This window comes from Callithrix jacchus, chromosome 7 (assembly GCF_049354715.1).
Source record: "Callithrix jacchus isolate 240 chromosome 7, calJac240_pri, whole genome shotgun sequence".
Classification (NCBI taxonomy): Eukaryota; Metazoa; Chordata; class Mammalia; order Primates; family Cebidae; genus Callithrix; species Callithrix jacchus.
Genome location: NC_133508.1, coordinates 72505747 through 72529553, shown reverse-complemented (window position 1 = coordinate 72529553; position 23807 = coordinate 72505747). Strand labels below are relative to the sequence as shown.

The 23807-nt window shown below is 41.4% G+C and overlaps 3 protein-coding genes across 22 annotated transcripts in view; 1 reads left to right on the top strand and 2 right to left on the bottom strand.

Annotated features, from left to right (window-relative positions):
• Positions 1 to 12232, bottom strand: part of AGO3 (argonaute RISC catalytic component 3) — a 133209-nt gene extending 120977 nt beyond the window's left edge. For 2 of the 4 annotated variants that reach the window (XM_002806988.6, XM_078331209.1), the window contains exon 1: positions 11488 to 11851. In XM_002806988.6, the coding sequence (XP_002807034.2) occupies positions 11488 to 11506 (19 nt within the window). In that variant the 5' untranslated portion in view covers positions 11507 to 11851. Of the gene's footprint in view, positions 1 to 10011; positions 10152 to 11487; positions 11852 to 12118 lie in introns of those variants that run through there. The other 2 variants (XM_035250797.3, XM_078331208.1) reach the window with 2 other exon arrangements.
• On the top strand, positions 11602 to 12799 carry LOC128932627 (uncharacterized). Its single transcript, XM_078331226.1, has 2 exons — positions 11602 to 12147; positions 12465 to 12799. The coding sequence occupies exons 1-2, from the start codon at positions 11627 to 11629 to the stop codon at positions 12655 to 12657; spliced, it is 714 nt and encodes a 237-aa protein (XP_078187352.1). The 5' UTR covers positions 11602 to 11626; the 3' UTR covers positions 12658 to 12799.
• Positions 12800 to 13302: 503 nt separating this feature from the next.
• The window catches only part of AGO1 (argonaute RISC component 1), a 47338-nt gene continuing 36833 nt past the window's right edge, over positions 13303 to 23807 (bottom strand). For all 17 annotated transcript variants that reach the window (XM_078331217.1, XM_078331220.1, XM_035250791.3 and 14 more), the window contains one exon: positions 13303 to 23692. In XM_078331217.1, coding sequence (XP_078187343.1) covers positions 23584 to 23692 — 109 coding nt within the window. In that variant the 3' untranslated portion in view covers positions 13303 to 23583. The remainder of the gene's footprint in view (positions 23693 to 23807) is intronic.

The window sequence follows — 23807 nt, the reverse complement described above, 5'->3', positions numbered from 1 at the left end:
ATAAACAACTATTATCTGAATAAACGAAAATTTACATATAAAAAAACCTTAAAAGTCCTCTGAATACATTAATCCACAATTAAAAATACTTCCACACACATACAAAAAGATTCCAGATCCAGATGGCTTCACTGGAGGATTATACCAAACATTTAAGGAAAAAAAATAACACCAATGTTATACAAACACTTCCAGAGAACAGAAAAAAAGTAAACACACCCCAATACAATTTATGATGCCAGAAAAGTTCTGGTACTAAAATCTGACAAAAAATTACAAAAAAGGAGAGTCATAAGCTAATCTAATTCATGAATATACATGCAAAAATCCTAAGAAAATGTTAAATTAAATCCAACAATATATCAAAAGAATGAGTTTGTATCAGGAATAAAAAATTGGGCTAACAATAACTTTTTAATCAGTGTAGATGAAAGTAGATTAAAATGCTGCCTGAATCATTTGTTTTTAAATTTTGCTTTTAGTGTTTTTTAAAAAAATCTCTTCAGGGGCATAATCTTTCCTACTCTAGCCTGAGATAAGTAATATTGCACAAATTCTGTACTAGGCCTTAGTACTGGCTCTGGCAATTATCTAATCATTTGACCATCACCAAATACCTACTGTCCCTGAATGTTTCCTGGTCTAAAAAATGAAAATAGTACTTGACCTGCCTCTTTCTTATGAGTCTTAACCAAGATCAAATTAGAAAACGTACAGATTCTAAAATTCATCAAGTTCTTACTATGTCTTAGGCAATGTGCTAAGTGCTTTTAGTTTTTACCATGCCTGGCTAAGTTTCTATTTCTGGTAGAGACAGTTTTCATCATGTTGTCCAGGCTGGTCTCAAACTCCTGTGAACAAGTGATCCGCCTGCCTTGGACCCCCCAAAGTGCTGGGATTACAGGCATGAGTCACCACGCCTGGCCTAAATGCTTTTACATGTATTATCTCATTTAATCTTCATGCCAACCCTATAAAGGAAGGAATCATTTTACAGATGAGGAAAACTGAAATAATTTGCCTAAAATTTTTTTAGCTAGTAAGCAGAACTGGGATTGTAACCTGCCATGCTGGACTCTCTGTTCTGTTCCATTAGTTGTTTCTTTCACCAATACCACACTATCTTGATTACAGTAGCTTTATTGTGAATCTTGAAGTTAGTCTCAGCCCTTGGACTTCTGAGTGAAAAAGTGTTTTGATCTGACTTAAAATTTTATTTAAGTATCACTCCAGCTGCTGTATGAAAAATTATATGTAAGGGTACAAGCAGGGCCAGTTAGTAGGCTGTGTGACTGTCTAGGTGAAAGGTAATATTGGCTAGGACTACAGTGGTAACAGTTAGGGGAGTGATGTGGATGTGGAAAATATTTAGAAGGTAGGCCTGACCAGAGTTGTTAAATGGACTAGATGTAGGGTAGGAGGAAAAACATTATCAAAGTTTTTTGATCTGTACAACTGAAAGAATAGAAGTGTCATTTACTGAGATAGGAAAGACTCAGTGATAGTACTGCAAGTCTGGAGAGGAAATCAAGAGGATTTTAAGGACATGCTGAATTGGAGGTGTCTACAAGTAGATGAATAGTAAGTAATTAGATGAGTGTGGAGTTCAGGGGAGAAGTCCAGGCTGGAGGTGTAAATGTGGGTGTCCTGAGCATGTAAGTGTTATTTAAGACCACTGGATTAGAGACCAGACAGACTGGCAAGGATACAGAATACTAACCGCCACGATACTCCCAATATTTAGAAATTAGGGAAATGAAAACAGCAAAGAAACCAGAAAAGTAACAGGTAACAAGGTTGGAGGAGGACCTGGAGAGAATGGTACACCAAAAACCAAATGGAAAAAAATAGCGTTTCAAGAAGAAAATGTCATTAGATGTGGATGACATAAAATGAAGACTTGGGAACTATTGTTGACCTTGATAAAAACAATTCCAGTGAAATATTAGGAACAAAAACCCAACTGTAGTAAGTTCAAGAAGAATGGCCTGAATCTGATCAAGCCCTTGGATCCACTAGCAGTTTACAGAAAATTCAAAGGATTATATTAGATTACATTGTAAAGATGGAACCAGCAAAATCCAGATCGTGAAAAATTCTAAAAGGACAAACAACTCATAAATTGAGGAGGAGAAAAACAAGGAGAGAAGACTTAGAGATTAAGACACTTAAAAGACATATCAATCACAACATGTAGAATTTATTTGGATTATGACACAAAAAATTTTTTTAGGCTGGGCATGGTGGCTCATGCCTGTAATTCCAGCATTTTGGGAGGCCAAGGTGGGCTGATCACCTGAGGTCAGGAGTTCAAGACCAGCCTGGCCAACAACATGGGGAAACCCCATCTCTACTAAAAATACAAACATTAGCCAGGCATCATGGCGTGTGTGCCTGTAATCCCAGCTACTTGGGACGCTGAGGCAGAATTGTTTGAACCTGGGAGGCGAAGGTTGCAGCGAGCCAAGATTGTGCCACTGCACTCCAGACAGGGAGACAAAGTGAGACTCCATCTCAAAAAAAAAAAAAATTTTTTTTAAAAGGCAAACAGTTTAAAAAATAATACGTAAGACGAGTAAAAATTTGAACAATAATTAGAAAATTTTATGTGATTATTATTTTACTGTGATAATGGTGCTATATCTATATTTTAAGAGTCCAGAACTGTTATAGTTACTTACTAAATATGGATAAAACCCCATTATATCTAGAATATGCTTCAAAAATATAAAGGAGGAAAAAGTAGAAGAGAAATGACTGGACATGGGTTGATGGTAGGTACAACAGAGTTTATTATATAGTTCTGCCTATTTGTATACAGCTTTTCTATAGTAATATATCATAAAAAAGAGAGAAATGACATGTGTCATCTTTTTTTACTATCCCATTGTACAGATAAGAAAATTAAGGTTAAGGAAGATTAAATGCACTGTCCAAAGTAGCAGTTAACTTTTTCTGATAGACTATTTTTAGAGAAGTTTTAGGTTCATAGCAAAACTGAAGAGAAGGTAGAGATTTCCCATATGTCCCAGGCCTCCTGCCCCGACGTACACAAAGACTGCCCACTATCAACATCCTCAACAAGAGGAGTACATTTGTTACACTCAAACCTACACTGGCACATCATTAATACATTTTAGTTAATTTAAGAGCCAGACTCTATCTCTCAAATCCACACTTTTTACACTATATCACACTAACAATGAACAGAACTCTATAGATACTAACCATAAAATCATCATCAAGCTTAAGTTTCCACAGATATTTTCATGTAAATTAGCAAATGAAACAATTCCATTTCCAATGAAGCATATTTTAGTTATCTAACAAATACATATAGTGCCCACTAGAGTTGAAAATATAACTACACAAAAATACAAAGCACTATCTGGACTTTCTCTTTATACCAAACTTTTCTTTCAGCAGGTATTGTATGTACTGGATAATATAAACTAATCAAACTAAATTTCAAACATAAAACTATACATTTTCAAAGCATAGATGTATACATGTTGTTCACTCATCTAGTAATCCAATATGTACTAGTTGGAAAGTCTAAAGCTAAACAACAGTCTACAGAAAATGTGACTCATGAAAAATAAGCAGGGACTACATGAAAATAAACTATAACATATACTATAGCCAGTTACCAAATTATGGATTTTTCACTGGGAACTTTTTCTTTAATATTCATGGAATACCTGTTTCAACAATACTATTTCTAGAAATCTATCCAAAAGCAAGCACTGGACCAGTATACAAAGACGTATGTACTAGAATACTTAAAAAGTTTTAGTCATAATAACAAAAAACTGGAAAAAATCTAAATCACTATCAATGAGACTGATTAATATACAGATCAAATTAAATGTTAGGTGTCCAGTATAAATTATTATACTGTTATATAGATATAATGATATAAGAAAGCTATCATGATGAATTACTAATGGAAAAAGTAGGTTAAAAATGATTAGTATGATAAATACATAGACAGATTGGGAAGATATGTAATAAAGAGTTAACAATGGTTTTAGCTGGAGGACAGGATCATACTGTCATCTTCTATTTGAGACATTCTAAAATGTTTTTTACATGGTGAAACCCCGTCTCTACTAAAAATACAAAAATTAGCTGGGCGTGGTGACAGGCACCTGTAATCCCTGTTACTAGGGAGGCTGAGGCAAGAGAATCGCTTGAACCTGGGAGGTGAAGGTTGCAATGAGACGAGATCATGCCATTGCACTCCAGCATGACTGACAAAGCAGGACTCTCTCTCAAAAAATTAAAAGAAAAAAAAAGAATATATTTTTGTTTTGGAAAAATAAACATACTACGTTGATTTCAAAATATGACTTAATGAAATGTCTCTCATTTTATGTATGTTAAGTTTGCAAAGCTAACTCGTGAACAGTATGGAATTTTAGGAACCTCCTACCTGCTAATTCTACTTTTCATTCAATGAACCTGTCTAAACTTACTGCACTTATTATTATACTCACTACAACTATATAATCACTTATAGAATATCCAGCCAATTGAGGGTAAAACTTATCAGGTGGCAGTATGGCAAAGTTTCTAAAAGGCATTTCCAGCCGGGCGCGGTGGCCCACACCTATAATCCCAGCACTTTGGGAGGTGGAAGCGGGTGGATCAAGAGGTCAGGAGATCAAGACCATCCTGGCCAACATGGTGAAACCCCGTCTCTACTAAAAATACAAAAATTAGCCAGGGGTTTGGCATGCGACTGTAGTCCCAGCTACTCAGGAGGCTGAGGCGGAAGAATTGCTTGAATCCAGGAGGCGGAGGTTGCAGTGAGCCGAGACTGCACCACTATGCTCCAGCCTGGTGACAGAGCAAGACTCCATCTCAAAAAAAAAAAAAAAAAAAAAAGGCATTTCCTCCCTTGAAAATAAAAGGGATATATCACTTGTTATTAGTAAGAGCCGAGTTTGCAATCTATTCTTTCACCATTTTTCAAGTTCATAGAATTACTATCTCTCTCTCATATTGTTAGAAGATTCAGAAATCAGCTAAAATACCAAGTATTAGTAATGACTCAAAAGGAATATTATGTAAGCCTACAATTGAGAACATATTCTTGTAAAATTTCTTCCACAAATGAAAAACCTAAAAATATGGGTGGGCACAGTGGCTCACTCCTGTAATCTCAGCATTTTGGGAGGCTGAGGTGAGTGGATCATTTGAGCCTAGGAGTTCAAGACCAGCCTGCACAACATAATAAGACCCTGTCTTTACAAAAAACATTTTTTTAATCTGAAAATATCTCACATCTATAGACTGCAGATACCACCTTCTGATTTCCCAAGAACTTGACAATTTGGAAATAATGTATAAAATAACTGGCTGATGTAAAACAAGGAATTCTAGGCCAGGTGTGGTGGCTCATGCCTCTAGTCCCAGCACTTTGGGAGGCCAAGATGGGTGGATCACCTGAGGTCAGGAATTCGAGACCAGCCTGGCCAACATGGTGAAACCCCATCTCTACTAAAAATACAAAAATTAGCCAGATGTGGTAGCGGGTGCCTGTAATCCCAGGAGAATCACTTGAACCCAGAAGAGGAAGGTTGCAGTGAGCCGAGATTGTAATTAATAAGTACACTCCAGCCTGGGCGACAAGAGCAAAACTCTGTCTCAAAAAAAAACCAAAACACTTCTTCCAGATTTCCTTAAGCTGACATTTCAGACTAATGTGCACAATTTTTTATTGTAACCAAACCACAAAACACCCATATTTTAATGTATAAGAGAAAGTATCAGTTGTGTGACAAGGTTTCGGTGAACAAGTTTTTTTTTTTTTTTTTTTAAGCCGTGGGTAGCCAAAGAAAGTCATTAATATTAACACAGATAATGGCAGAAAACTATAGAAACTCCAAATACAGAAAGACTGTTCATGTATCCTAACAGCATAACCATTATGGTTGAAAAAACCACACAATATTCTTTCTCACATCTGTTTTGTTAATGAGCCAAGAATGAGGGTCTATTGAGTATCCAAGACAACTGAATTAGAAAGTAGGAATGTCTGGTGAACGCTGTGCATCTCAACAGTTTGAGACTAAACAGGTCTGGAAAGGATACTGATCTTAAATAAATTATCTTTTTAGTTTTACCTTCCTGAAAACAGAATTATCATTTTGGCCTCTTTTCCCCTATCCATTAGCAACAACAAAAACTTATAAATTACTTTTTAAGATTCTAGTTTTAAGTACTGTAAGCTAGTATGTTTTGCTAATTAACAATATTTTAATTCATCTTTCAGGTAGACCCTCAAGTATTTTAAGAATATATAAACCAATGTGAAACTAGATGGCTATATTACAAAGTAAAATGGTATTCAAAGAGTATCCATCAGTTTAAACAATCCGGCAAAGAACTCTACTCTAAGTCAGGGTTTTTCCATATACAACAGAGAATTCTTCCAGGAAATGTCCCCTTTTCAGGGCCCCAGGCCTCTTTGCATACTGTCAGGCTAGACTTACAGAACTAAAAAATGCAACGTTCCCATTGGAAGATATAAACTAATACAAATTAATTCTAAATTACCGACTTATTACATACAATTCTTCAAAAAAGCAAGATGAAGTAGCATCTAGACATCTTCTCATTCATTCTAAGGCTTTCCTAAATAACTTAATTCCTTAAATTTATTTATTTATTTAAAATTATTTATTTATTTATTTTTAGACAGACTTTTGCTCTTGTTGCTCAGGCTGGAGTGCAGTGACACGATCTGGGCTCACAGCAACCTCCATCTCCCAGGTTCAAGTGATTCTCCTAACCTCAGCCTCCTGAGTAGCTGGGATTACAGGCATTTACCACCTCACCTGGCTAATTTTGCATTTTTAGTAGAGACGGGGTTTTTCCATGTTGGGTGAGGCTGGTCTTAAGCTCCCGACCTCAGGTGATTCCCCTGCCTCAGCCTCTCAAAGTGCTGGGATTACAGGCGAGAGCCCCCACACCCTGCCAATTCCTTAATTAAAAAAAAAAAATTAAACAGATTAGTTTAGAATTTGGATTAAAAAATGTAAAGAATGGGCCAGTCGAAGTGGCTCACATCTGTAATCCCAGCACTTTGGGAGGCCAACGCACGGGGATCACCTGAGGTCAGGAGTTCCGAGACCAGCCTGACCCAACATGGAGAAACCCCACCTCTACTAAAAATACAAAATTAGCCGGGCGTGGTGGCGCATACCTGTAATCACAGCTACTTGGGAGGCAGGGAAATCACTTGAACCCAGGAGGCAGAGGCTGCATTGAGCCAAGATTGCGCCATTGCATTCCAGCCTGAGCAACAAGAGCGGCACTCCGTATCAAAAAAAAAAAAGAAAAAAAAGTACAGAATGGTTATATGAGGCTGATAGAATCATGGTTAATTTTTTTTTTTTTTTTTTTTTTTTTTGAGACAGAGTGTCGCTCTTGTTACCCAGGCTGGAGTGCAATGGCGCGATCTCGGCTCACCGCAACCTCTGCCTCCTGGGTTCAGGCAATTCTCCTGTCTCAGCCTCCGGAGTAGCTGGGATTACAGGCACGAGTCACCATGCCTGGCTAATTTTTTTTTTGTATTTTCAGTAGAGACGGGGTTTCACCATGTTGACCAGGATGGTCTCTATCTCTTGACCTCGTGATCCACTCGCCTCGGCCTCCCAAAGTGCTGGGATTACAGGCGTGAGCCACCATGCCCGGCCAGTTAATTATTTAGATATCTTCATAACTCAATTATATTTGAAGGTTATCTATATGGTTTTCCCTTAAGTCTTTGTTTGGAAGAAAAAAGTTACTTCATGTCTCCTTTTCTATTTTCCCTAGGAGTCCGTTCATTGAAAGAGAAATTCTAAACCAAACATTAAAATAATCTTGCACATTTTTTAAGTCCCACTAACAATCAAGTGCAACAGTTTTTTTTTTAAAAGTCCTAATCGCCACTCCAAGGCAGTACAAGCCAAAATTTAAGTGACAACCCAGTAGAAAAACCTTTATCACTTTCAAAATGTATACCCACAGACAGAACAGTAATTTGATTTTTTTTTCCTTCAAGGCAAAGAACTACAACTGAAAAAGTTTATATAACAACGAAACGGGCCGGGTGTGGTGGCTCACGCCTATAATCCAAGCACTCTGGAGGCCAAGGCGGGTGGATCACCTGAGGTTGAGAGTTCAAGACCAGCCTGACCAACATGGTGAAACTCCATCTTAAAAAAAAAATAACAATAAAAAAGAACAAAACAAAACAAAACAAAAACATTTTCCAAAGTTATTAAAGAAGATTGTTTTAAATACTAAATTGGGACCCTGACAGCATTATATATTTTAGCAGGTATTTTTAACCCATAATTTTTATCCACATGATTCAAATCCCAATCTTGATTTAGTTCTAGCTTCCCATATATGCAACTTTTATTCCTTTAGAACTTGGTTCTAAATAACTTTTTTAAAACTTTTATTAACAAACACTAAACTCTAAAACAATTATTTTCAGACACCAATTTAAAAGTATAAATAAGAAAGAAACAGTCTATTCACTTTTGCAAGACTGTATAAAACTTCCATCAAACAATTTGCATATCATTAATTTAAGATAAAAGTAAACTTTTTTCTTCCATTATAAAGTGTAATTCCTCTGTCCTAAATGTAGTCTAACTTTATCTGAAAACATAAGACTAGAATACGATGGATCTAAAAAATGAGTACTCAGGAGAAGTTATATCATCGAGCATTTCTGCTGCTCCCTCTTCCCACTTTATTTAGAACTGAATGAAACATAACCTATACTCTTAGGTTAGCAGTAATCAGACCATAGAAAATGGTGTTTCATCAGACATTCCCCTAACTAAAGAGTCATAGACACAGACATTAAACTGTTGATTAATTTTTAACTAATTACTCCAGGGTTTTTTGTTGTTGCTGTTAAATCAAAGTTCTGACAGTACTAAATCAGTAGACAGCACAAGATATCCTTAAAAAGCATTTAAAGTATTTCATATGAAAGAATAGACAAATACTAACTTATATGGTATTTGTATTCAAGGTTCTCTAATGTAAATAAATTTAATAGTTTTCTATGTATCCACTGAACAACTAGAATTTAAAATATCCTACCACAAGATGGTTTCTGAGACTCCACACAAAGGAAAAACTTTCGCCAGAACTGGAGAGCCAAGATTCAATACTGACTCAACAGACTTTTTGAGAACATCTACACTCAAATTAAAATCAAAATATATATGTCAAATTATAGATTTTTTTTTTTTTTTTGAGACAGGGTCTTGCTCTGTCACCCAGGCTGGAGTGCAGTGGCATGATCATGGCTCACTGCAATCTGTACCTCTTGGGCTCAATTCTTCTCCTGCCTCAGCCTCCCAAGTAGCTAGGACTACAGGCATGTGCCACTATTCTTGGCTAACGTCTCTATTTTTTGTAGAGACAGATCTCACTATGTTACCTAGGCTGGTCTCCAACTGCTAAGCTGAAGCGATCATCCTGCCTCAGCCTCCCAAAGGGCTGGGATTACAGGCATGAACCACCACGCCCAGACTAAATTATGGATTTAAAAGTTAGCTGCACAGCTATGCTTTCAACGTTACACTAAGCATACCAAGAGTACTAAGTCTCAGGAATAATGGAAATTTTGTTTTTGATAATATCAATCTTAAGCCAAAGTATAGCTTATCTTCACTATTAGACTATATTCTATCATGTATTAACTGTACTGAAGAAAAAAACTTTACTTTTCAATAGACCCAAGCATATGGTTGATAATCTGACTATACACTTCCCCAAATGTGAAGATAGCTAAACGGGTATCTATTTCAGCAATGGCACACCCAAAAGAAAAGAGGTAAAATGTATTTCCTGTGTCGTACTTGGCTAGTTGTACCAGTTGACTAGGTGGTTTGATGTTACAAATGTTTTCTAAGATACTGTCCATATATATGGGCACAATATCATATGAAAAACCCTAAGAAAAAAACTTTAAAAACTTTTTTGAAATACCTTTAAAAGTTTTAGGATGACTAATAAAGGGTCCCACTTTCATACTTCGTTTTCCAGACTTCACAACAGGACAGTTACGTACAAAAATCACCTATGGTCCCAAATAATCACATTTCCTATATAGTAAAACAAGTAGTATGGTAATTTTTTAAAAAGGCAAGACAGTTTCAGAAATACACAAATCAAAAATCAACAAGTAAGGGTCTAAATGTTTTCACAATCCAGACAGATTGTTTTTAAGATGATATGGGGGAAGGCGAAACAATGGAGCACGAAAAAAATATGGTAGAAATTGATCAGAGAAACTTTCATCTAACAAAATTTGTAAAAAAAAAAAAAATTATGCCCTCTCCCCATCTCACCTCCCCAGTTTTTGAGTGCTTTTTTGCATCCATTTGACACTTATATTCTAAATCTATTCAACAAAGTTCTTAGCTATCGTTACGTCACTGATTTCTTTTACATAAGTTTTGCTTATATCAAATTGGCAAAAAGAGATAGGGAATTCAGGAACTTGTGATACCATTAGTAACAAGACAGCCCAGAAAATATTTTGAAAATTAATTTACGAACTGTGATCATCTGAAGCATACTTTCAAATTTAAAATGCCAAGTATGATCATTTGTAAGGCAAACTGTTATGCAACACCTACTTTCTGTCCCTGAATTAATTACTTTAGAACCATAAAGAGTACTTTTCCTTTTTTAAGGACAAGTATTATCCATGTTGCAATTTTCTCTCAAGACTGCAAGACTGCTGTTCTTCCCCCACCCCCCGCCCCCTGGAGATATAGCAGTTTTCTTAAATTCCAAATTTCCAGGAATATGACAACTACTTCTCTAGAAAATAGAGAATGGGGGAAAAAAATACTGTCAGCAATTTTAAGATCCACCTCCTCTTATAAGCAGTGATCCAGGCTGCTATGACATTTCCAAGCTCCTCAGAAACTATCTACCATGCTGCCACCAACAACAGAAAAGAACTTGGGGGTGGGAGCAATGCCATATTGAATTTGACGTTACACCAACACCTCCTTCAAACTTAATTTGAAGTTATCCGTTATCTCACTGTATCTTCACAACTACCCTAAGAGGTAGGTAAAGGAGCTGGCTGGCTGCCCAGCCTCTACGGGGCACACAACCTGGCTAAAGGACACGCACTCCAACTAGACAATGGCAAACCATTTTAGAGTCTAGAAGAAGGGTACTCCAGTAAAGAGTAATATCGCCTAGATAATCCCAAACTTAAACCCTCCAAGCAATTTCCCCGCCTCGCAGTTTCGCCAACTCAGTGGCCCCCAGGGAACTGCGACTGGGCTGCGGGGAGGTCGTGGGGGAGCAGACCGAGGAGCGGGAGACCAGGAGATGCTCGCCCGACGCTCACCTCGTGCACCTGGGCCAGGCGGGAGGAGCAGGGATGCTCAGAGGACAGTAGTTGGGTGACACCCCCTACCTGGCCCAGCGACTCTGACTCACCTGCGGAGCCGATTTCCATTCATGGAGCTGGGGGGACTGCTTCGAGCGAGAACGGAGCCCGCCACTGGGGGCAAGGAGGCGGCCCGGAGGGAGGAGGCGGCGCGACCGGCACTCACTCGGCCCCGAGGCGGGGGCGGCAATGGCTTCCCCTGAGCAACTGCACTCCGAAAGCTCTGGGCGGGAAGAGTCGCGGACTGGAGACGGCAAGGGACTAGGCGAAAGGAAGGGGAGACGTGTTGCGAGGACTGAGGGGAGTCCCGTCCGGAAGTTGCATCGTCCGCGGTCGCCTACGCTCCCACCGCTCCTCCAAGACTGCGGGCCGCCGCCGCCGCCGCCGACCTGCCCGGGGCCGCCCCGGAAGCCCGTCGGCGTCAGTTCCGCTGCCTGGCTTGCCCGGCGTCCTCGCCTCGTCTCTGGGCCTCGAGCCGTGCCGGGGCGACGTCGGGGCGGGAGCGGCCGGCGCGGAGGACGCCGGGGAGGTGTCCGGGAGCCGGGCCACACGCGGCTGGCTCGGCCGTCCCCCGCGGGGCCGTGCCGGCCGGAGACAACCCGGAGGGGCAGGACTCCTCGCGCCGCACGAGGTGGGGCGGCGCCTGCCTGCGGCGACGTCGCAGCCTCCAACGGGGCTTACCTGAGGAGCAGCCTACCGGGAGCCGGCTGGTAAAGGACCCGGACCTGCCACGGAGGTCCCGAACGGAGCCCGCTGGGTTAGGGCCACCCTCCTTCCTGAGCCCCCGCCACGCCCAGTGGGGGCCGCCCCACACGCGCCGCCTCCTCACAGACGGTCAAGTGACCATCGCAATTGACCTACGTCCTAGGCTGCTTTAAGGACCATTTTTAGGATAAAAAAATGAATATAGTTTGGAAAAGATGACTAATAAATAGGGCACTACGCAAAACCAGATCGAGTAATTTCCATGTTTAAAAACTCTTTAATAGCGCCTCGTCACACTTAGAAAACCAAAACTCCTTTCCAGGGTGAAAACGCACGGCGTAAACGGGCCCCGCCTGTGCTGCAGCTATACTGGTCGGCTTCCAATTCCAACGGGCCAAGCGCTGTTTTTTTCTGACTTGGAGCTTCTCTGCTTTTGGTTCCCTTGGCCAGGAACCCTTTCTCTCCTCTCCACCCTCCCCTTACTCCCCACCCCACAGTGTTTTACGTCTCAATGAAAGACAGATCGAGATGCCTTTTTCGGACCACCCATCTATGGTGGGGCACCTGTTAGTCTACTACTGTATTGCCTTGGTAGCTCTTTGCCCGCTCTGTTATTTACTACTGTGCCCCCCACCCCGCTTGAATGTCAGGCAAATAGCAGGTCCTTAATAAATATTTGTTGCCTTATTCAGGCTGAGGAATGACTCATAATTTCTCCCCAGATCCCTATGCTTCAGTAATACGGTTTAGTTTTTTTTTTTTAATCAAAGTAATTTTTTAAAGAGGAAGAGGAGAAAGAATATCCTATCTTCACTTGCCCTCACTGTGGGACTTTGGATCAGTCACTTGATCTCTTTGGGCTTCAATTTTCTCATCTGAAAAACTCAGAGAATAGCATGTACCTTACACAGTTGTAAGGTTAGGAAATGTACATAAAGCACAGAGAAACCCCTTCCCAAATGTTAGTGAATAACAGAAGTATTTACTATTTATCATTTTAAAGCACTTATCATATATTAAACACTTAATAAATGGATGGGACTCAAACCCACATCTGACTCCAATTCTTACTTTCTTCTTCCTTTACATCCCTACCGCCGTGGCTGAAAATACCCTCCCCAATTTTAAAATATCAAATTAAATGTCACCAGATGAAACACTGCATCTTAAAAGTCATTTTTAATCCTCGACTGTACACAATCCAAATCTTGGTAGCAGCATCTGACAGGGTAAATACCAACTCTTGTGCAAGGGTCTTTTATATCCTTAACCCCCAATTCTGGAACTGGTTCCCTAAACAAAGGCAGGCTTCTTCACCTTCTTCCAGAATAGACTTTAGACATGGTGACAGTGATGAACCCTTGAGGTGGGCTCAATATTGATGGAGCGGAATTTATACCCTCTGATTCAAGCCACCTCAGTAAATGTCAACGATGCCTTCCTATCTGCTTCTGCTATCCAGGAACCCGCATCTTTAGAGTGAAAGCATGTGAAAGGCTCATGAATTGTAATATCAAGTGGGAAGACAAAGGTTTGAAGGATTCTGTCAAAGGCAAAGCTGTATAAGGCTCTCTCCTGACTACATGTACATCCTATTTTTTGAAAACTCATTCCCAACTGAGTCTGCTCTTAAGGGTACAGAGCGGGGTCATTGGGTATTATCTTAATTGCCATTGCCCCAGTACCCAGAACAGTGCCAGTGCCTGGCACATAGCAACATTCAGTATATTTGTTGGATTGTTGGACAGATGAATAAATAAATGGGCTTCAAGAATGGGGCTCAGAAAACAAGCTAAAACTCTGCCTTCATCCCTGGTAATACTGGTTGTTCTCAGAAGAAATACAGAAACACGGCCAGGTATGGTGGCTCACACCTGTAATCCCAGCATTCTGGGAGGCCAAGGCGGGTGGATCACGAGGTCAGGACTTGGAGACCAACATGGCCAACGTGGTAAAACCCCGTCTCTACAAATAACACAAAAATTAGCCAGGAGGGGTGGCACATGCCTGTAATCTCAGCTACTCAGGAGGCTGAGGCAGGAAAATTGCTTGAACCCGGGAGGTGGAGATTGCAGTGAGCCGAGATTGCGCCACCGCACTCCAGACTGGGCAACAGAGCAAGACTCTGTCTTGGGGGAAAAACAAAAAGAAATACAGAAATAGTACAAAATCTCAGGTGCAGAGAAATCAGTGCCCTCTGAAAGTTGAGCCTCCTCAGGAGCCACCAAATACCCAGTGCAAAATTTCCTAAAATATGATACAAAGGCATAAACTAGAAATGAAGCAAATGGAGCTTTAATAAATTAGCAAAATTTTAAACTTTTGCTCTTCAAAATGAAAAGGCAAGACACAGACTGGGAAAAATAGATGTAAAACATACATCTAACATAAGACCTGTATCTAAAATTAGTAAAGAACCCTTACAACTCAATAAAACTCTATTTTAAAACAGGTAAAAGAGGCTGGGCCCAGTGGCTTGTACCTGTAATTCCAGCACTTTGAGGGGCCAAGGTGAGAGGATAGCTTGAGGCTGAGAGAGACCAGCCTGGGCAATAGTAATGAGACCCAACCATTACAAAAAAAAAAAAAAACCAACTTTTTTTTTAATTAGCTGGGCATGATGGTGTGCGCCTGTAAGCCCAGCTACTCAGGACACTGAGGTGGGAGGATTGCTTGAGCCCAAGAGGCAGAAACTGCAGTGAGCTGTGATTGAGCCGCTGTACTCCAGTGACAGTGAGACAACTATCTCAAAAACAACAAAAAATAAAATGGGTAAAAGATGTGAACAACTTACAAAGGATATGGGGATAGTAAATAAGCACAAGAAAAGATGATCAATATCACCGGTCACTAAGGAAAGGCATAATGAGCTACCAAATACTCAGTGCATGCAGGAAAGACAGCGTGGCCAGTTGCTCACTTTAAGCACTGGTAAGTCCCGGCCTAGTAAGTCAGGCTCAGGGACATACAGTATACGTCTTCCTCCCTGCTGTCACTGTTATTCTACTCCACTTAGGGCTTTCTACTCCTAGGCTTCTTGTGTTAGACAAGAAACATCACTGGATGAGGAGAGCAACTGGATAGAATCTGCTCACATGGGCCAAGATAGAGTCAACATGGCCCCTGAGTTCAAATCTCTATTCCTAGAGCATCAGTTTCTACAAGGTAGAAAGTAAGTTACTTTATACTCTAGCAAGATACAATATAAAACATGGGCTTTAGGGACAGACACAGTTAACATGGAAGGCTCTCTCTTACTTGCTGTGAGCCTGGGAAAGTCACTCAGATTCATGTTTCTCATCTGTAAAAGTTGAAGTACCTTTGAGAGTAGATGCTGCCTATCCAATAGCCCTTATCTCCTTTCTTGCTAGTAGACATGACTGGACTTTCTAGTCTACCTGACTCAAAAGGATAACTCATTAATCTAAGCCACTCATGACAGATGATCTTACTTGCGTTGCCAATGACAGGAGTGAGATAACCCATGTCCAGCAAAGCCACGAGGCTGGATCTGCTGGAGCTTCCAGGGAAAGACTTCCTTGCTTTAGAAGGACACGGAAAAAACTGTCTCTATTTCACTAGACAATATTTCTGTCAGTATTTCCTTCCTGGGATTACAGTAGCCATATTGGGACAATGAGTTGAACTAGTGTGAGGATAAACAACATGGAGGATGGCAGAGTAAAAAAAGATTTCAAGAAACTGATTCTTTGGTGTTATCACTGAGCCAATGAATTAACCAACCTTGGAGTCACATTAAATTAGGATTTCTTGTCATGTGAAATGAATTTTCTCATTTAAGAAAAATTTAATCAGAATTTTATGATATGCAATTGAAGATAACTGATGAACTATTTCACATGTAAAGATGCTGTAAGATGCCATAATGTGCAATTATATAAGATACTGTACAAAACACCTAGCTAAGTACTTCAAAGTACCCAAACAAACTCTTCTTCCTTTTGCAGCTGACTCTCATTAATAGCTGATGAATCTTTTTCAAAAACCTGGCTAAAAGTTCCCTGCCTTTGGAAAATGGGGACGAGGGACCAAAGGTTCCCTAGAAAGATCCCTCAATATTATTATATTTTGTCAAAAAAAAAAAAAAAAACCCAAATAAAAAAACTATTGCCAAGAGGATTTTGGTGAAGGTGCTACAGTCCAGAACAAGAGGACAGTATGTTCCTGTAGGGTAAGCCACAAAGGCCTAAAAAACCTTGATATGATATACTGGGGAAGGCAGTTGTGCATAAGTGGAAAACTTCTAAATGCACCTAATTTCTCAGTAAATCCACTTTTGCAGCCTTCCTTCTTGACACAGCTGCTTTGGAGGAGTACTTCTGTCATGCTGTGTGTGCCTTCTAAGCCTGCCTAGGCATTTCTCAGCCTATAATCAGAGGAACAAATGTCTGCAAAGCTAGTAACAAAAAAGGTGAGCTAATTTTCCAATTCAACATTACTTTCCATTCAAGCAGTAGATAGCAGCTTCAAGACTGCCCGGACTCAGAACTTCCAACAAGTCTTTTCCTTGCACTATAACTCTTTCTTTAAGCCACCAAATCCTAATTGCCATGAGATTCTGGGGTCTGCTAAAGCAAGAGATACCCAACAAATACCCAAGGCACCTGAAGGTTCAGAATGTGCTCCAGCATATTTTGCCAATTGACAGAGCAAAATTGAAGGGTACTCGACCAATACCAAAAAGGAATGCCCAGAGGTGCCAGGACAAGCCTTCACTGAAAACCTTAAGCTCTAGGACCAGACAATACAGGCCCTGGGCTCCCAGTCTTTTTATCTTGAGTAGCAACCAGCAGGCAAATCCTGAAGGCTTTTCAATATCAATCTTTTCTAAAGCTAAAGTTTATAGCAAAATTTGCCCTAATCATCATCCTCTCATTCCCCCTGCTAAGTACTTTATTTCTGCTTCACTCAGGGTCATAAATTTATATCTTATTCAACCGGGCAAAATCTGCTCCATGTCCATTCTGTTCTTCAAGTACAGCCAACCTCCCTAACCCTTGCTGCTGAAAAGCAGCATGGAGCTGGCTGGCTCTTTCCCAAGGGAATCTTCCAGGTGATAGCCATAGGCCAATTCACAATACTTGGCTTCCAGATGAATGCTAGGTCCATCTATGTACACACTGGCTGCTACTGACAATTTCTCACTGGGTCCTCTGCCAGAATCTTTCTCTGAGCCTTTTACCCCCGTGCATAGAAATAACAATGCTCTAGCCATACTAGGAATAATGCCAGAATTTACATGCTTGACAATTATACCAGCAGCTTAAAGTATAAAACCATAGAACCTCCAACTTGGGGTGAGTGGGAAAAAACAATGATAATCTGGTTAAGTACCCACTTACCTGAAAATTCAGGAATGCTGAGTTCATCCTGTATACTCATTATCACTTCTTGATCCACTGCCACCCAGCCTATACTCATAAACCACAGACTACTAGGCTATTCCAATTCTATTCACAAATACTGATCCGTTAGTATATGCCATGACCCTGAGATGACAAAAATGAAGAGAATATAGCTTCTGCTCCTAGGCGTGCACAGGCTCTAAAGAAGACAAATTATGGAAATAAATACAGTATGCTACTAAGTGCTATCTAGTATACTGGAGCATGGTTTATAATGCTGGCTAAGAACAAAATTAGATTTTGTTTCTTCTTTTACAGTTATCTCCTAAATGGTGGTAGTTGTGGTGAACCTGAAAGTCCTAGTCTTAGCCTTTTTAAAATTGGGTTTTTCCAATGCTCATTTTCTAGAAATACTGGAGAATAACCTAAGTCAGTCATAGTTATAAGATCCCAAAAAGATAGGGAGTAGGAAGGTAAAACACATAGACAAAAAAGAAGTCCCTTTCTGAAGCAGTTCATGTTGTTAATCACTCCCTTCATGCACCTTCTTCTCTGATTTCTTCTCCTACCTCAATAAACTGGTTAAACAAAGAAACAAAAAACCCACAAGCTGCCTACCAGTGTTCTGTCACCTAAAGATATGCTTCCTCACCCCATCCTTTAAATTGAGTTTCTTAGGAGGTTGTATACTATGTTTTTCTTCTCTTTTTCAAAGCTACCTCATTCATGCCAATGGCTTTAACTACCATCTATATGACTCCCATATCTATAACTGCAGTTTTACAGTCTTACCTGAGCACCAACCTGTTTATTGGAAACCTTACCCTTATTGCCCACAAAAACCTCAAAACCCAGTCTATACGTTGTCTTTCTTCAAAAAACTCCCCACCTTCCTTCTATAGCCTCCCCCTGCCACCTCCATCTTGACTAGCAGAATGTCCCAACACACTCCTATGCTCAAGGAGAAACCTGGGAGCTAACCTCTACTCCTGTCTTCTCACTCTCACCAGCTGAGTCCTATTAATTCTGTCTCCTGTCTCTCAAATCTGTCCCTTCATCTCTGTATTAGTTGCTGTAGCCTGATTCCAGTCCCTCATTTTCTTTCTCCTATGTCAGGAGACTATTTGGCTAATCATATCTCCTACCAAACTTAATTCCCTTAATGAGACAGACACTATTTTCCTCATTTTGAATTGTGCCTGCCCTCCCCATAATACTGCTGGCACAGTGCTTTGCATGTTTGTTGAATGAAGAATAAAGGCTCTGTGAAGTATTCCTGCATAACAATCTACAGTATTATTCTCACCTAAAACCTATCAGAGATGTAATCAGTCCCAAAAGTTTGTTTTGCTGGTAGGAAAAAAAAAGAGAAAGACTGCACTTTAGAAATAGAAGCCACTGTTGTCTTTATAAAACACAGAATTGTGCTGCTGCTGCTGCTGCTTGCTTCAGAAGGAACTGTACATTACAGCTGCTGGGATAATTTCACAATGGACTGGACAAGGTACAGCTCAAAGCAGGACACAAACACAGTCTCAAAGGGAAACAAATGCAAACAAGTACACAGCTGTGGGGATCCAGAGACATTTCCCCATCCATGCTGGACTTGAGAGGAATAAAAAGTTTAGAAACTAAAGTGAAACCCATAGTCATCACACATGCCCACCACATGGCTGCTAAGTGCAACATCACATACCAATTAGGCTGGACTGTGTGCACAGGAAAGTACTTTCATTTTTCCTTATTGCTACTACACCAAGGGACTCAGTGCATTCGACAAACTGTCTTTACTTGCACAATTCTTGGAGGGTTTCCTATTTTCCTCTGTAGAGAAGGAAATCTCCCTTTCCCACCTCATTCTGTTTTGTTTTTAGCTCATTCCTTCCCCTCCCTTTCTTGGATGCCCAAAGAGCAGCCAGAGGGTTGAGTAGAGTAAGGGGAGAGCACCAACCCAGCCTCTCTCCCTGTCCAGGGAGAAGGCAAGACCTGTAAGTCAGGGGAGAGAGAAAACCAGAAAATACCTCCTTCCCAATCTGCTTAGAAGGCCAAATAGTAAAAAGTGCCCTACATATCCCTGCCATGATCAGATTTTAAGAAGGAAGGTATTCCAGCTACTATCCTGGATTGGCCTAGGCCCCATATATAAATAAAAATAACTTCCCCCAATGTAGTTTCCAAAACTGCCTTTTGGCTAGTTTGAGATGACGTTTCTACCCTGAAGGGGAAGAAACATCCATCCTTGTTTGTTATACATGATTCCAGGTCCAAAATTGTTCTACTAGCCTTACAGATATCCTATGGGCCAGCTAACATAACAGTCAGTGTGCTCTTGGCTGCCCATCTTGAGTGCTGGCCTTATTCACTAAATTCTGAACAGAAAAAGAAAAGTATCCAAGAACATTGCCGTTTAGCTAAATAGGAGGCCACAGAGAAGCTATCTAGTAGGTGGGCATTAGGAGCTTTTTAGGCAAGTGTCAAACTTTTGCTTCAGGTACTTCAAAAGTACCTTTTTCTTCAGCTTTGTGCTAAGCCTAAGTTCCCAGCAACAATAACCCCAGGCTTATTCCTGAAGGCCTACAGTAGCACCTCAATCCCTAATGGATCAGGATGGAGTGGATAAACAGTCAAAGAACAGTGCTCTCCTTTCCCACCTTTTATTCAAATTCTCTCCATTCTCTTCTCATCATTCTTTTTCCCTTATGTCCATCCCCTAACACTCAAACCCAGGATACCCAAGTAGCTCAACCCTAAGACAATCTCAGAAAAGATAGGCCCAGGTAGAGAAAAAGAACCAGATTTAGAAAAAGCAATGAGAGAAACCAGCTCCAAGGAGTGGACAGGTGTGGAAAATGCCAGAACCTCCTGATTTCACACAATTTGGGCAGGCCAGTTGCTCTGCTCTAGCATAAGCTTAAGGGCAGTCCAGCCCAGGAGGATATCTCTGGGCTTGGGGAACAGAGTCTTGGTCTTGTGCAGTCAAGGAGCTAAGCCTGACCTTGCCAGCTAACAGTGGAGTCATTGCAGCCATGCAGAGATTTCATCATCACATAGGTAGGTAGGTAGGTAGGTAGGTAGGTAGGCAGGCAGGCAGGCAGGCAGGCAGGCCAGCCAGCAAGCAGAGTGAATAGCAAAAAGGGAAAGGAAGCCAGGGAAAGAGAGACAAGGAAAACGCAGGAAGGTACAAAGGGAGCAAGACACTTGTCTAAGAGGATGAGGCTGGGGGTCCCCCAAGCACTTCCTTGAAGACTGGGTAAGAAGCACCACTTTAAACCAAATCCACGATCCAAAGCTTGCTGCCAACACCACTTCTCCATCTGCATGCCCCACCTTTCAAACAAGAATAATCCTCAAGGTCAGGGGTATTTTTCAAGTCTCAAAAGTTATTTTTTTAAAAAAATCAGAGTAAGAAGTCATTTTCTTGTCATTGCCCAAAGCTGCTTCTCTTGCTTTTTATTTCTTGAATGGCATATTCAGTGCCAAAGGGCTAAAAATGCATTTCAAGCCCCAGTTGAGAACCAACTGGAGAGAGTGAGGCAGAGAGAGAAAAGGAGAGAACACAAACTTGTTGCTGGGAGTAGAGGCTGCTACCTGCTCCCTATGGACATTTGCAAATGCTGGTGAATGACTGGACCCTCCAGGAATAGTGCGCTGATCCTAGCCCCAAAATGTACCCAAGTAGAGAACATGCAGAGCCCATTGTCCTAGGAGAGCTCCCCTCATCAAAGGGTGACGGAACACGAAGTAGACTGTATATGAAGGCAATGGACAGGGCAGATGGAGTGTTAGCATCACTCTCTTTAGGCACTTGTGTAAGGAATGTAGGCTCTCCAGTGAGTTGTCTCCTCCCAGAGCCCTCCATTCTGTTCTTCAGCTGGGCTTGTGCCCATAGGGCACCCCATGCTGTAGCCAGCAGGAAATAAGTAAAGGAGGAGTTACTCAACAGTCCTGATGCTTTCTCCATAATGAATGTTTGTGCTACGTTTTTTGAGTTGCTGAACAATGTAGCCAACCAGAACAGAACCTGGGATAGATTGTTTTGCATAGCAAATCCGGGTCATAGAAGGGCCGCTGAGGAGAGGAAACGGTAGTTCTAACTCCATAGGCCAGGATTTAGATCCTCCTTCCTCCAGCTGGCCTCCAAGCCTGGGCTAGGTCTAAAGTAATCATGGCTTCATCACCAGATCAAGATAGATCCAAGCCCAGGCTCCTCAAAAAGAGGAAATTCCACACTGAAGGTGCAACTCCCCATCCCAAGCAGTGGGGCAGGAAAAAAAATGAACAGTCAAGGAAAAAGGTGGGGAGAGGGGGCTTGCTTCAAGGCCAGCAGAGACCAAGCTAGAACCACCTTCTTCTCCAGTCCTGCAAGACAGCCAAACCCCATGTCTCAAGACAAAAAAAAAAAAAAGCCCATGCCACCCACTCACATGCCCTAGTGGGAAACCAGGAAAAATTCATTTGTGTAAACAAAAGCAGTAGGGAGCAGCAAAATTCCCCAGCCTGTCCACAAGACACACTGGAATCTAGGATGGGCCAAAAGGTCAGAGGACAGTCCAGAGGAAGGAAAAAGATGCACTTGCAAGTACGAGTGCAGGACAGCGCAGAGGAGGGAGGCTTTAGCAAGAAAAAGGTATTATGTGCACAGAGGAAGAATGGAGCCTGGACCCCATCTTGGGGCAATAACCACCCCCTACCTAGCCAGGTCAGAGAACAAATCAGGTACACAGTTCCTTCTGATGGCTCAATGTTTCCAGGATATAAATTCATCAGGCATGGGAAGGATTTCCAAATTTTGGCAATAGACTCAAGTTATGGTATAAAAATAACATTTTGTTTTCTCTCTTTTTTCTCATTTTAGACCTAAGAGTTTTTTGTTATAAGACACCCCAGTTAAGAAATATTGAAACATAAGAGACTTGACCATTAGGGGAGAAAAAAAGCCAACAGTGAAAAATGCTATGAAAGTAACTCCAGACCTGGGCGGGGTGGGAGGTAGGAGGAAGAAGGAGAAAAGGAGGCATAAGTGGAAAGGCCAGGGGCCAGTCATCTCAGCAGCTCCGAGACTTGTCATGTTTGAAAGTGCAAATGTCAATGGATTTTAACCATCTTGAGGTTGTGATCTTTTAAAAAGCTCAATGAATGAGGAAGTCAATTCCTTCAAATGCAAAATAGCTGGCTTTCTGGCTGGAGGTTTGTTGGGTCTGGGGTATTTCTTCCCCATCTACCTCCTCTCCCACCCCCACCCCATTCCCCAAAGAAAGGTACAAAAGGTTGCAGTTCTGCAGCATTACCGTTACAGGGAAGGCACTGGTTACCCACCAGCGGGCGGAAGGAAGACAGGGTCGTGTCACTTCAAAGCTAAGTGCCATAGTGCCTTAAGTATTATTAGGGGCTGGATGTCTGTCAGGGAGGAGAAGTAAGGTGGGGTAGAAAATGTGGACAGAAAGGAATAAGGGGAAAGGGGGTGGCAGCTGGGGGAGGAGCAACCAAAACCATTAAAAAATCTTCCTACAAACTGGATTCTGAACCCATTAAAACATCTAGTATCCTAAAATATTGATCTGGGTCTGGTTTCATTTTTCTTCTTAAACAAATCTAGTCCTTTTCTGATTAAGGCTCCTAAAAAATCCTTCCCTCCTCCCACCCACTGTCTCAAGACCCTCAGATTCCCATCTAAAATTATCAAACCCAAACCTAACCAGCTTTTGTCTGCAGGGCTACAGAGTCGACCTTACCAAGCTGTCGAGCATGAGTCTTTAGCACTGTGAGTCACATGAGACACCTGTGTGTATGGTGGGCACCAGTGCTGCCCCTTTTGGTCCAGTGGGGTCAGGGCCAGATGTGACAAGATGGGGTGAGGGGTGGGGGACATGAGGTTGATATCAGAGATTTCTGGCTGGTGGTCTGTCTTGCTGGCCCTGTTCCCCACTCTTATACCACCTCTATAGAGGGAAACAAGGCCTCCTACACTCTTCCCTACCCCACCTCCCTCCTCCTTGCTTCCTCTGGATTTGGGTGGCACAGTTCCTGGGGCTTGGAAAGCTTTCTTCTATCCAGTGAGGTAACAGCGTTCTGCCTTCAAGCGAAGTACATGGTGCGCAGAGTATCCTGGTGAACCTGCACGGCTTTGGCCAGAGCCTGGGGGTCCCGCCCATTGCTCTGCCCCGATATGTGGCTCCCCTCTCCACTGAAAAGGAAAAAATGAAAGAAGTCCTTCCTGGTGAACTGAGCTGCTGCTAATTCCCTCACCCAGCCCTGGGAGGCCAATTCCCATACCAACTTAAGAGAAAACCCCAACCCAG